General features: G+C 30.9%; 1 protein-coding gene across 9 annotated transcripts in view; it reads right to left on the bottom strand.

Annotated features, from left to right (window-relative positions):
• The window catches only part of LOC124983487 (ALX homeobox protein 1), a 231,364-nt gene that overhangs the window by 53,878 nt on the left and 162,320 nt on the right, over positions 1 to 15,166 (bottom strand). For all 9 annotated transcript variants that reach the window (XM_047550808.1, XM_047550800.1, XM_047550802.1 and 6 more), the window contains 3 exons: positions 12,760 to 12,889; positions 11,318 to 11,378; positions 2,217 to 2,337 (listed from right to left, as the gene is read on the bottom strand). In XM_047550808.1, the coding sequence (XP_047406764.1) occupies positions 2,217 to 2,337; positions 11,318 to 11,378; positions 12,760 to 12,889 (312 nt within the window). The remainder of the gene's footprint in view (positions 1 to 2,216; positions 2,338 to 11,317; positions 11,379 to 12,759; positions 12,890 to 15,166) is intronic.

Below are 15,166 nucleotides of genomic sequence, written 5' to 3'. Positions count from 1 at the left end.
GAGAAATATGTAGGAAAGTTCAAAGACTCAAAAAGAGTTTTACAGCTGGAGCCCATAAACTACTCTCTAGATTTGGCTTGCAAAGCAAAAAAGAAATGTTTTAGCTTTAACAAGGTGACAAGTTTTGAGGGAGAGAGAAAGCTTGAGGAAAAAGGGCTTTCCAAATACCAAAGGAGTAAGTGTTGTTGGGTTAGGGCCATGGAGATCTAGGATACAAGATCTTTGAAGGCTAAAAGATTTCTATAGAATAATAGGCTAAGCTTTTTATTTCGGTAAAGCAACTATTAAGAGTAGTTTTCTTATAAGCAGAAGCCTGTGTTCCTAGGTAAAGACACCTCAATATCTTAATTCAAATGATTATTCTTTTATAGCTATATCAAAGATGGTCAATAATAAAATATTTATTAAACACTTTCTTTTTTGCCAGATATTATTCTAAATGCTCTACATTTTGACCCTAGCAAAAACTCTACAAGGTAGGTACTTTTACTATCATTTCCATTTTAAGGAATAAGACATGACTGATGTCTCACACTCCTTATCGTTAAACTGTGCTGATGTTATAGTAGGTTAGTAACTACTATGATTAAGTAGTATTTTATTCTTAAATATTTGTTATTTAATAAAAACTCTATTTTTCTAAAGTCACTTGTCTTATACTGTCACTTAGTAAACCTACTTAGAGAGTAGTATTTGCAATAATGGAAGTTAACAACTAATTGGAATTACAGTGAGAATATCATTATTTCAGTTTTTCAGAGGATGTGCCATGAAATGAACTCTATCACATGATCTTCTATACTATAAAATCTGTGATTCAGTGTCATGTAAGAGAAAGATGAAGGTTATGTATTTCAGGACAGTTGCTGGTTCATTGAGTTATTCATGCTTTAACATTCAAAGGATACTTTACAAAAACAAGTTGTAATATCTGTGTACAATAACAGAGCAATTTTGTTTCTATTTTTGGTTTGTTTATTTTTACCTACAATGTTTCAAACTGATATGTATTTGTAATATACAATGCATAAAATGGATAGCATTATTAATTAATTTGTAATAGGTTTCATTCCATCTAAAATGGAATATATATTTGGAAATTGATGCAATTATCACCATGCAAGATGTTAGAAATTTATTAGATGAATAAACCTAAAATATTTCTCTCTCAACCACATAGAACAATCTTTCAATGACCAAATTCTATAAACAAGCAAGAAAAATTTAAGCTCTTTGAAGACTGGGAAATATTTTCAGATTAGACATATTAAAAACTAAATTTTTATATTCAATCATATATTAATTTTGTATAAATATAATATCAGTGAAAATAACTTCTTCAAGAAAAACTGAATAATTATAATATATTGTAAATTTCTGTATAGACTTTTGAGTCTCACTATACTTTGGGAAGATAACAAATATGATAACAAATGAAATGTTTTTATACCAATTTATACTAATTTTAGGAGTTATTTTAAAATCTCTAGGGTGTAATTTAAAGAAGACTTTAAAAAAATTAGGTTCTATTCCCCATACCACAAGATGCAGTTATTTATTCATGTGTACATTTTTTCAGTTTATAACTGTAATGTAATTTTTATTAGATTACACACACACACACACACACACACACACATACACACACTCACTCACAAACTGTTCTTCCCCAAATTAAAGTTAGTAGGTGTTTGTGGCAGGTTTATGAATATAGAGTCACTATAAATAAATATAATCAAACTGTCATCTAAGGAAAGTAGTTTTTAAAAGCATTTTTTTGACAGCATACTATCAAAAATTCTGTTGTATTTGAAAATTTTTCTGTACAAATAATTTTACCTACATTTATTAATTACAAAAGGTAAAAAATACACTAATGATGAATTTAACTTTAAAAAATTAGCCTAAAATTCTTTTAGAAATACATTGTCAAAGAATTCAATATGATCCATTGAGTTGGGGATGGGAAGCAAAGGGCATTGAATCACAGAATATAATTAAATAAAAACTGATGTTGTAAATTTTAGAAATAATTTAATTTTGTTTATATGAGAGGAGACATTTAAAGGAAGAAAGAGAAAATTCAAATACACATTTTGGGGCAGCTCTGGTTGCTGGCATCCTACCCCCTATCTGTAAAAGAATGCTTGTTGGCATTAAGTTCATTCAATTCATTTGTGATTTCTAAATTAATTCTGAAGGAAACCACAACTTACTTGAAGATCCCGCTGAGTATCTGTGTGCCTGACTTTTTTTTTCTCTGTTCACAGACAAAGCACTTCCACTGGTCATGGAAAAAAGGTCTAAATCCGTGTCTTCTCTGCTTACAAGTCTTGCCTGGGAGCAATGGGAGAGAATGTATACAATCATGAAACAAAATATGGCATTTTCTGAATGCAGCTCACATTACCCCAAATAAACAAACAGGCTCTGTCAAACAACCTTCTTCAAAATGATACCACAATCCTTTATTGCTGCCCAGGCAGAACAAATGCACTATGTCAAAGCATTTTTTTGCAAATAAGAGCCGATTTAAAATTGAGGTTTGCTATTTGAGTCTGTACAACAAAAGAAAACATTTTAGTACAGTAATTTTGATGAAAATCAATCTTAAAAGCATCTGGTGAAACTTTAAACAGCTTAACATCACTTACTTACCAAGTATATTATTTAATTCTTAATTGAATGTTAGAAATGTCATACTAGATTATTTTCTGCAATATTTTTATTTTATCACATGTATTACTTTTATTCACAGAATTCCTTGAAATTCCTTTCATTCTATATTTGTGTACTACCAAGTCATAGATGATATCTACCTTTTCATTACAACCATTGTTATATAAAGTATTATACATTAAGCTTAATTTGGGGATAATGCTAATATATGAAATTCCAAGGTATATTAAGGATGTAAAGATTAGGTAATTCATCTAAATTACCTTTGCACTTTTCAAAAACTATTTTAGATAAACTCAAGAGTCAAAAGAATTGCTTCTCACCTATAAAATCTTGTTTTACAGAATATCTATCATGGAGTGAGGATTTATCAGGATTCAGCTCTGAAGTGGGAGAAAATGTCATTATGGAAAGCAAACAGCCTCTAAGTGGCTGGGATTTAACCCAAACCACAGTGTGCTTGAAGCCCTGTGCAAATGTGTTGTCTTAAATGTTTGATGTGAGGAAATTTAAGTACAGCAAAATTAAGACATGAAACCACCACTGTGGCTGAAAAACTATGTATATTCGATGAGCTACAAAGACTCAAGGAGTCAGGAGCTAAAAATCATCCTCCTTCAAATTCAGATCTTTGTCCTCCTATACATTCCTCGTCTTACCTTGTTTCCATGCTCACACATATGAATGAATGAATGAATGAATTTATATTCTTCTAATGTATTTTTTAAGTGACCAAAATTGCATATTTTTACTTATCATCATGATGTTTTAAAATATGAACACACTGTGGAATTGCTAAATTGAGTTAATTAACTGACATGTTATTTCATATAAGAATTTTCTAATATGAAATTCAATAGCAAATACACGTTAAGCAGCAATTTTGAAAAAATTCCTCTAAATCTTTGCCTTCTGAGCACCTCTCTTTTGTAGCCTACCTAACAAGGTTTTGTAATTTCACCCTCATATCTCACATTGAAATAAAAGGAGTAAATTTTGGAAGGTGACTTCCCAAGTATTTGGATTTGAATTCACCTCTAACTTGATAATTAAAAAAATAAAAATTATCTCTTATTTAATAAAAACCAGGAGTTCCTCCTTCTGTTTTTTAACACAATTTTATTAAATATTTATTTAAAAATTGTGTACTTTGGAAGTGTAGACATGCTAAACAGCATAGTTTTAAAACAAATACCTAGGTACTTATTACCTTTCTTTTTTTAAAAGAACAATCCAATTTTATGAAGATGAAATCTCCTTATATAAGCTAGTTGGTAATATTAATATATATATATATATATATACACACACACATATATATATATACACACACACACACACACACACACACACACACACATGTATTGAAAAGGTTTTGGAGTACAGTCACATGATATGTTAGTTAACAATGCTCACATATGTGACCTTTGTCCCATAAGATTATATTGGAGCTGAAAAATTCCTATCACTTAGTGACATCATAGACATTGTAGCTTTCTGGTGCAACACATTATTCATGTGTTTGTGGTGATGCTGGTACAAACAAACCTGCACAGCCAGTTGCATAAAAGTATGCTCATGCAATTGTGTACATATATAATATCTCATAATGATAATAAAAGGCTGGGACAATCATTAGTTTATATATTTTATGATATGAAAATTTTTAACAGTTTTGAGTGAAATTCTATCAAAATAAAAGCTTAATGTGAAAGAATTTGCTGTGTTATGCCCGCAGCAGCATTAGGTATGTCTTGTTTCATGTGTCTCTTGATGTATCAAGAAACGAGTTTGAGGGTTGTTTTGATTTTTATTGCTTTGTTTTTCAAGAAAGGAGAAACAATTGTAAATAGAAAACCCACTCAATGACATGATTATGATTACCAGATTTTATGATACTGTGTACTTGAAATTGTATTGTAAGATTAAAATTGTAATGTAAGTTTATCTCATTTTTTCTCTATCCTTCCCTTAGTAAAAGTGAAATATTCAAACCCACAATTGATTAACCATAGCAGACTTGCAAACATGAATATTTTCCAATAGTGATGTAGTGTTAAAGCTTTAAATCATGGAAAGGTATTATTCAAAATGGTTTACATCTCTCTTTCTCCCTCCCCTTGCACTCTACACATGTCCATCCTTTACAAAAATAAAAAAGTATAAAATTATAAAAAAAAAAAGAAACCAGTTTGAGTGATTGACCTATGCCATCTCAGTTTGAGTAAGTACACTGTATGATGTTCACAATGATGAAATCAACCAATGATCAATTTCTCAGAATATTTCCCTGTTAGTGCATTCAGTTTACCTGCTTCAATAATTTACAGATTACGGAAAGTGATAATGCTATAAACACATGACATCATTATTTGTGTTATTCCTAGACATATGAGTGATTTAAAAATCTTTTTAAGAAAAGAAAATTGGGAAGGGTTCCATCAAAATAGAAGAGAGATCAGTGGAGTAGAGGAAGTGTTCTGAGGGGAAGAAGGAGGGATGGGAAAATGGAAGACCAGTGTTTGAATCTGACCTAACTTTCCTATGTACATACATGAATATAACACAGGAACCTTACCTTTATGTCTATCCACAGGGCACTAATTAAAAAGGAAACTATAAGTAAATAACAGAAAAATCAGTAGAGTGAAGGGAATTGGGGAGGGAGGAGGAGAAAGAAAGGAGACGTACTAGGGGTTGAATTAGAGCAAATTACATTCCATGCTTTTAAAATTATGTCAAAATGATCTTAATGTTATGTGTGGCTAAAAGGAATTAATAAAAATACAAAAATAAAAATATTTTTATCTTCAGTTGCAGAGGGTTTAGTTATATATATCCCTCTCTTCATAATACTCATCATCATCATTGCACTCTTTTTAAGTCAGAGGCCTTATTATATAACTATGTGAATGGGGAAGGTACTTTAAATGTTTTAAAACTATATGGAAATGATTTATATGCAATGAAATTCAGGAATCTTAAATATTAAATTAAATTGTTTTCAAAAATTTATTCTAAAAATTTTAAACTTAAAACTCCCATAGAAATTGCAAAAATTATACTGAATGTTTCCTGTACATACTATACTTGGCTTACTCAATGACAACAGTTTACATAACCAAAATACAATTAACTTTGGTTTCAACAAGTCAAGACATTGACACTGGAATAATATTATTACTAAACTACAGACCTTATTAGGACTTCACCAGTTTTTACATACTGCATAGACTCATGTAACTGCCACCAGAACACAGAACTCTTCTATCTTCCCAAAGAAACTCCCCCTACTTTCCTATACAGTCATACCCTCTCCCTACCTAACCACTGGCACTGTTGTGTTGTGTTCTCTATCACTAGCACTATGTGATTCTGAGAATGTTATATAAGTGATATCATAATGTATATAATCTTCTGAAATTGGCTTTTTTCACTTGACATAATGTTCTCAAGATTCATAGGTATATTTGTAGATATCCAAAGTTTTTTTGATTATTGCTTTTTATTCCTTTTTAATGCACATCCATTTGTTTCAGTCAAAATACCTAATAAGAACAACTCAGTGGGGGGGGAGTTTATTTTGGGTTCACAGTTTCAGAGGTTCAGTCCATGCATTGCTGACCATATGCTGTGGGTCAGAGGTGAAGCAGAAAAATATGCCAGAAGAATATGGTAAAGGAAAGATATTCAGTCCATGATAGCCAGGAAGCAGAGAGAGGAAGAAAGTGAAGATGCCAGGGAAATAATATAAACCCCAAAGGCACAAATCCAGGGACATACGTCCTCTAGTTACACCCCCACCTACCTACAGTTATCAACCTGTACTGTAGTCCTTTCACATTATTCATCTATCAAATGGATTAATTCACTGATTAGGTCACAACTCTCATAATTTAACAATTTCATCTCCTGCATTAACATAGATGTTTTTGGGAGATACCTCATATCCATAACACTACTATATGTATGTATCACCATTTATTTATCCTTTCACCCACTGGAGGGGAATTTGGTTGTGTTAAGTTTTTGGTTATTACAAATAAAACTGCAATGAACGTTATTGTAGATTTTTAGATGAATGTTCCTTTCTTTAGAAAAAATTATCAGTCGCAGAGTTGTTGCTTCATATTAACATATATTTATAAGAACCTAACAAACTTTTTTTTTCAAAGAGTAGATATACAATTCTCACCAGCAATGACTAGAGTATCTCCAGTTGCTCTGTATACTTGTCAGCACTAAGAAATTGTAGCAATTTTCATTTTAAGTACTCTATATATATTTAGTGGTATCACATAATGGCTTTAATTATTTGCCTAATTAATGACATTTAACATTTTTTCATATGCTTATGAAAGAGAGAGGATATGAATTTTTCTTCTGTGTGACTGACATTTAATTTTCTGAATGGTGCTTTTAAATTAGAAGTACAATTTGTTTTTTACCTTTTTTCTTTATTGGTTTATGCTAAGAATTCTTTGCCTATCACAGGTTTATGAAGATATGTTACTGCATTTTCTTTAAGATGTTTTAGATTTTTAGTTTCTACACTTATGTTTATAAGTCATTTTAAATTCATTTTGTTTTTGGTATGGTGTGATATAGAGGAGTAATTTTCCTTGCCTTGGTTTATTTTTTTCCCTCATCTAGTTATCTAGTTGTCCAGCATCACTTACTGAAAGGTTATCCTTTCCCTCTTTGAATTGCTTTGGTAATTTACAAAAAAACATTTGGCCTTATAAATATTAATATTTTTCTAGTCTACTCCACTTTTTTATAATAGATTCTGCTATCTTTATAGAATAACAAACAGTACTGATTACTGGGACTGTAGAGGAAATCTTGAGAGCAGGTAGTATGAATTGTTTTCTCATGATTGTATTGGCTATTTTATGTCTTTTGCATTTCCATGCACATTTTAAAATCAGTTTGTTCATTTCTACCAAAATTTTTTTTGGAGATTGCATGGATTCACAGATCATTGACATCATATAATTTCCCCCAATATTGGACCTGAAGAAAAACAAGGCATACAAAAACCTATTTAATAAACATTGACTGAGTTTCTTCCAGAATTACAACAGCCTTTACTTTCAACACCTGTGCATAAACATTTACACATTATTACATTACTGTTTCCAAATTTTAATATTCAAGTGAGTACTGCCATGAGGATTCCTAAGTTTTCATTCTCATTCCTTTCATTTGGAAACTGATCTACTTTACAGTTTTACCTTTCATATTTGGATTTTCAAGCCTTCTGAATTCCATTCACTATTGTAAAGGCTATGTATGATATATATGTTTTGTTTCATTTTTTCAATGTCATTTGTTGAATACTATTTACTAAACAATCTAAGATTTCCTGCCTTTATCATATAATATTTTGCAATACAGTCATAAGTCTATTCCTAAACTCACTACGCATTTTAATAGGTCTGTTCATCCATGCCTGTACCAGTGACATAAAAGGGTTCTTTAAATTTTATACTAAATATTCATGTCTTGTGACAAAAGTTGTTCTTTTTCTAAGTTGACATATATATTCTTTTATCAAATTTCTCAATACACATTTTAGAGGAGTTTTTGCAAGTTCCCAAAGAAATGAACTATAATGTTGGTTGAGTTTTTTAAATTCATACATTTATTTGGAGATTATTAATATAGTTTACACACTAAGTTGATGCATCCATGAATGGTAAACTGAATATTATATCCTACCTAGATCATGTTTAACCACTAAGAAACTTCTAGTTGCTGACAAAGTTGCTGACAGTTGGCTCTCTGCTAAACCTCTCTCTCTGTAGACACTGAACTGAAGAGAACTGCTTTACCCAAGTCACATTTTCTCTTGAGGAGATGCAGGAGTGTAAATCCTGCTCCTCTTGCCTCTACTATGCTTCTACTACCAGAACTCATTTCTTGCTGCAACTCTATTGAAGTTTACCTTCTCTCTCAGCCCAATCCCATTTCTTTCATTTCTCACAGGAGTTGTTTCTGAAAACTTTCCTCAATAAACTTTCTGCATTCAACTTTTGAAATCTCAGAGTATGTTTCCTGGAGAACATTAAATATGACTGTCTTCTGGAAAATCTTGGAGCTTTGGGGAATCATTTAATTTAATTAACAATATGGTTGTTTTTAAACATCTTTGACATGCTTTCTGATATATTTTTGAATGTAATAAACATATTTTTCTTCCATTTTTAATTCCTCATCAATTTTCTTTGCTATTGCTTAGAAGAGAGACATGCTATTTACTTCTTCAAATCACAGAATTTGAATGTTTGATTATGCCCTATTCTGTCCTCATTTTTGAAATTTAGAGAAGAGTATTTTGATGATATTTATATTTATCCTTATTAGTAGGAAATAAAGCCAGTGACTTCTGAAATTCATTGTTTCTGATACTAAGTCAGCAGTCAATCTAATTACCATTCCTCTGTAGGTAATCTTCCAATTCACTAATCTCTTTTACTGTATCCATTCTAGAGAATGTTCAAATAATTTTTTTTAATTTTGAGAATTTATAGTTGGTTCATTTGTGTACTCATCTGGCCTTTATTCATAGTTAATCATTTATGTCCCATAATTTCTGTCCTTTACTATGGGTGTTATTTATCTATGAGGATCTTATACTAGCTGTAGCTGTAGCCATTTGTTTTCATTGTTCTCCAACTTAGGGGTTGGTCCCAGTTTGGTAATTAATTATCTGCCTCTAGATTCCTGTCATAGGTGGTAAAGTGAGTGTTTTCATTCCTGAATGCACTGCAATACACCTATTCTGGGCCTTCAATCGGCCCATTACACTTCTGACATTAAGTTATTGATCTCTTACTCTGCCTCTACTCACACACAAAAAAGTCATCTGTGGGGGCTGGGGTTGTGGCTCAGTAGTATAGTGCTCACCTAGCACATGTGAGGCACTAGTTTCAATCCCCAGCACCACATTTAAATAAATTAATTAATTAAATAAAGGTATTGTGTCCATCTACAACAAGAATATATATATATATATATACATATATAAAAGAAATGTCAATGAATATTTTTTAAAAAAGCCATCTGTGTATCTTTTGTTCCAATACTGTCTATCTTGTTTTATGTTCAATTGTATCTCTTAAATATGAAAAAAGTGCTTATTGTTGCCACTTACTTGTCATGTATTTATATACAGTGGAATTAGAGGGGTCTGGATAAAGAGGACTGATGACAGCATTAATCTCAAGTAAGAATTTGGTCAGTAATCTATCCACTGTTTTCATCCATTTTTATAAGTGTAACAATTAATTTTTTTATCCTGGATTTCCATGGCACTTTTATATTATCCATTTTATTATTATTTATCTATTTTTTGGTACCAAGGATTGAACCCAGAGGTACTTAACCACTCAACCATATCCTGAGTCCTTTAAGAAATTTTTTTTAAGACTGGGTTTCACTAAGTTTCTTAGGTCTTTGTTAAATTGCTAAGGCTGTGTTTTAACTTGTGATCTGCCTCAGCCTCCTGAGTTGTGGTATTACAAACATGTGCCACTGCACCTGGTTTATATTCTTCATGCTTGCTCCAGTATTTTCACTGACTAATCTGCATCAAAGCATAGTCAATAAGACATAGTGTAAATCTGAAGTACCAATTTTTCCTAGGGTAATCTGCATGACACTCTCTTAGGGTATTCCCAATTAAAATGCAGAAAATTATTTGATGAGTGATGATTTTGAATCTGTGAATGGATTATATATTTTCATAAACAACACACATTTTTGCTAGCTATTATGTTATCTTTTGCTTTTCTTTCAGGAAAACTCCTTGAGCAAGTTGTTCACGAGAATGATGAATGTAACTTCTGGAAAACACAATATTCATTCATATGAGAAAGCACATTATCTTTTCATGCAAAATTCTAGATCGCAGCCTAAATAATAATTAATTTTCTTGGCAAATATAGAATCTTAGAAAAAGATACTAGTTGGTTGGTATAGATGGAAGGTATTGTAAGGATGGGATCAACAGAGGTATCCATTTTTACTTGCCTCCAGTCAGTGATCAGGGTACCCTCTTTTCTGGAAATTTCTGAAAACAGACTGAAAAATCTCATTTTATGGGACTCATTTTTCTATATTCCCTATTAGCCATTCTTCTGTTCATGTGCTTTTCCTTCTAATAGCATATAGTACAATGAAATTTAGCAATGTACATGCAGTGCTATTACCTAGAGTCTACAATAATTTCTGAAGTATGTAATACTCTATTTTATTTAGAGTGATTGATCTCACAATTACTTGTTAATTTTTGTATAATTTGATTTTCTGAGTTGTGAGAATATTTTGCTATTTCAAGTATGGTCTACGACTAATACTCCTAAAATTTCCAAGAAAATAATTTCATTAAGCAATTACCCATCCATAATAATGTTATTTTATAATGTAAGTATGTGACTACTTTTTACATACTTTAAAGCAATGCAATAACATAAAGTTATATCAGAAGTCAAGAAACATGTTATTATTTTACCACATGGTATTTTGAGATTACTCCAAATAGACTTATACTTTCATTTTTATAGGTTAATTATGGGAATATTTTAAAGTATATTTGCAACATGTTTATATAACTTTAAACACATTTTCTTACCACTAGTTGGACTCTTCCACCATTAAGTACATCTGGATCTAACTCAGGCAAGAAGTGATTGCTATGTGGTGAAAAAAACAGAAAACATATTATAATACAAATCTGTAGGAAGAACATGAAAAAAATGCTCACATAAAAAATTGGGAGATATCATTGTTTAAAAAATGTTAGTAATAGTTTTCTTAAATTAGCTTCTATAGAAAGATAAGTACAAATCTAAATCTTTCCATTGTAATTTCTAAGTTAAATTTGAAACAACATTGATACATAATATTATAAAACCACCTTCTTTGTCAAATATAAACCCATCAAAGAACAAAATTCTGGGACTACTAATAAATAAAATTAGTAAGTTATAGAAAAATATTTTGTTCACATTTACTTATCCTTTACCTTTTAAGAAAGATAAACCTACCTATTTAAAAAAATCTGTACTATTCTAATAAATATGTTCATGTTTATATTAAATTTCTATTTTAAACCAGAGCACTGACATTTGATTTTTCAAGAACTTCTGTTCTCAAAAATGTTATATATTGTATTATATTTTCATAAGAGAAATTTCATAATCAATTGCTTATTTTTTCATATTTACAGATTATTTATTAGTAAAAAGAAATTATTAAATGTTCAACATGTCTAAAATTCAGCCTGAAACATTTTGTTAAAAGTTTTCACTACACTACATCTATACTAATGTTTTTAAATTTCTGAAGAGCACCTCTGGTATCAGGTTAATAAGATGGTATTAAATGGATTCCATTATATTTGCTTATAGTTCCAAAGATGCTATCCTATGAACTGAGCTAAACTGATTAATACCAACATAAATTGTTTCCACTAGTGTGAGTATTTAAAAAATAAAAATTCTCAAATATTGATGGTTTTATTCCTACTTTCTTCATTTGTAATGAAATATGACAATTCTGATTATAAAATGTTTTACTTTATTTTCATTTTTGCTATCACATCATTTCCACATTTTGAAAAGAACTGAATAGATAGAACTCCCCATTTATGAAAATTTAGTTCATATGTTATTAAAAAGGATTAAATTAAGTTCTTAACTTCCAAATTTATAATGATAACACAAATAAATTAAAATATAGCCTACAATATATTTGACACTCAGAAAAAGTTAATGGATCTCAGACTTATACTTTATGACATAGAATAATTTGTATGGTTCATTTATTGGGTTTAAGTATTACAGAATAATGTTCTTCCCATATATTTTATGGTGAAAAATATAAAGATTGATTGAATTTATTCTATTCTATATGAATTTAATCTATCTATATGAAAGGCTTTTTTTAACCTGGCAAATTAGTGTATAGCTCTTTAGCTATAAAGTCATTTTTCTTTTAGCACAATTAATCTAGGTTTCACTTTTCAAGGTATGTTTACAATACAAAAATCTAACTTAAAGGAAATGACCTCACCATTTCATATTTCTGGAACTAGCTGCATGAATCCCAACTTGTGTGTGAAGCCATTGATATGTATATTCTTTACTCCTTTCTAATCTTTCATTTGCAGTAGTATCCTTGTAGATAAATTCTTCTTCCTTACCTGGGAAAGAGAAATGAACTGTTTATTTGTAATATAAAGAAATCAAACTTTGGCTAAGTAGTTCAGTTGAGGCTAATAGTTTCACCACGAGAAAAAAAGCAATGATTAATTCATGAGAGCTAAATCTTCTGTAAGAAAAATAATGTTAGTCACTTAAAAATTAAGTACTTTCTTGCTTGAATTTCAGATCCAACTCTTTGGGAAAATAAAGGAAATGTTTCAAGGCAACCAGCATTTTAAAGTCTTTAGTTTTAGGTTTTATTTAGAAATCTGAGAGTTATTTTTGGTAGGCAATATAAAATGAATATGTATTACTATCATGTATTTTAAGGCATACTTTAAAGTCTAATTGTTCTTGCTAGCCTTATCATTATGAAGACTTTATACTGAGCTTATTTGAAACAGAGTATCATATAAAATTGATTTTGGTTTGTGTAAGTTAATACAATATTTTGAACTAGAATATAATTTATATTAAGTTTCAAGGAAACTGTGTTTATGATACAGCAGCTATGTCAAGAACAGAAAAACAACAATGAAGATGGGTAGGAAAGGTGAGAAATTATGCCAGGTAAAAATAAGAGGTAGCAAATATATAAAGTATTTTTTCAAAAAAAAAAAAAAAGGAAAAGAAAAATCCAACCCTTTTATTCAAATATAAAAATTATTGCATATACATGCTTGTGGTTTTTTAAAAAAGTAAAACTGCAGATATTGCAGCTATGTCAATACCATACATTTCAGAGTTACACCAAAGACCAGTGGTTTCAGAGTCTTCCTCCTGGCCTGATCTTTTATATTGCTTCTTTCTTGTATGCCATCACCATACTTAGAAGCTTGTTAGCTCTGTGGGCTTGATTGATAGTATGCCAGAGGGAGACTCTTTGTGGAACTAATCCATGGTAATTAATTTTAGAATACTATAGTTTCAAACCTGGTTATTTAAAATGTTCACTCTGGATGTTTGATCAACATATTTATAATTTATTTGGAAAACAAAATATGGTGAAAAGCCTGTGCTGAATGCTTGGCCAATGTGCACATGTACACTCCAACATATATGGACAAAGTTTAATATGCATCATTCTGAGTATGTGGAAAACAACACATCTACAACATCTTTTTTTTCTATACAAGTTACTGTTGCAATTTGTGAAAGGGCTTGTATTCAACTTAAAGAGATGTTGGATAGTTCTCAGTAAAGTTAACAGTCAGAATGTTTTATTTCTCTAAACTCTTACTGAAGAGTCACTTCTTATGCCACTATGTTTCTAATGGACACACAGCCCTTGCATCCTGAACTTAAGCCAATATTTCCAAAGGTGCTGCAGAGGAATAATTACCTCACATGCTGGGATGACCACTGAATCCAGTAGCAGAACTGTTTTGATCAATAGCCTGAGGGGTACAGAGAAACTATAAAACAGACTCAATCAAGAGGAGATTTGGGGTTGTCACAGTCAGTTACTGCACACCATTGTCTCTCCTCTGCAGAGTACCATTTTCTGATTTACCTTTCTTGACTGACAATATCATACACTGATCCAACAGTGAAGTGTCAGAAAATAGTGGTGATTTGGTGACTCTGATAATCAACAGAGACCAAGGTTAGAACTTTACTTACTCTTGATATGCAGAAAATCCTTTGCTAACATGAGTACTTCAGTTAAAATAAAAACAATCTGATTTCCTGTTTCTTTAAAATAGTGAAAAGTATTGCATGTACTTGCAATAGTCACCTTTTAAAGCACTCACTTCAGAAAGTTTTCTTCAACTTTGCAATAACACTTCAAAAACCCTAAGTGGTTTACCAGTCAAGGTTCTAAACAGTTCCTGAGTAAAGATGAGCGTTTTCATTTCAACAGTACAATCATATTAACCATTTTATCATTAAGACATAGATTGGTTTATTGGCACAAGTTTGACAAGAAACAGAACAAACAGAACAGAACAAACAGTACTGCAATTTAAATGCTGAAGGAAATGATTCTGTCTCAGGCAACTCATTTCAAGATTACTCCTGCCACTGAGCAGAGGAAGTAAGATTTACTCTTTGAAACATGCAGAAGTCCTGCTTTTAGCATCTTAAGAAGAATAATGGCGATCTGGAATATGTAACTGATACTTACAGTTCTCCAGTCAGGCTGGTCCATGAATCCTTCCTTTCAGTGTTAAAGGAAGCATTGTTCTGCCTGAAGAATGCTAAACCCTATACCTGTCCTTTGCTACTACTCTGGGTTTTGGTTCATCAATTTCCTGTATCATAAGCCTAAGGGG

Source organism: Sciurus carolinensis, chromosome 4 (genome assembly GCF_902686445.1).
Source record: "Sciurus carolinensis chromosome 4, mSciCar1.2, whole genome shotgun sequence".
NCBI classification, from domain to species: domain Eukaryota; kingdom Metazoa; phylum Chordata; class Mammalia; order Rodentia; family Sciuridae; genus Sciurus; species Sciurus carolinensis.
The sequence above is the reverse complement of the archived record's forward strand: the minus strand, read 5'-3'. Positions and strand labels throughout refer to the sequence as shown.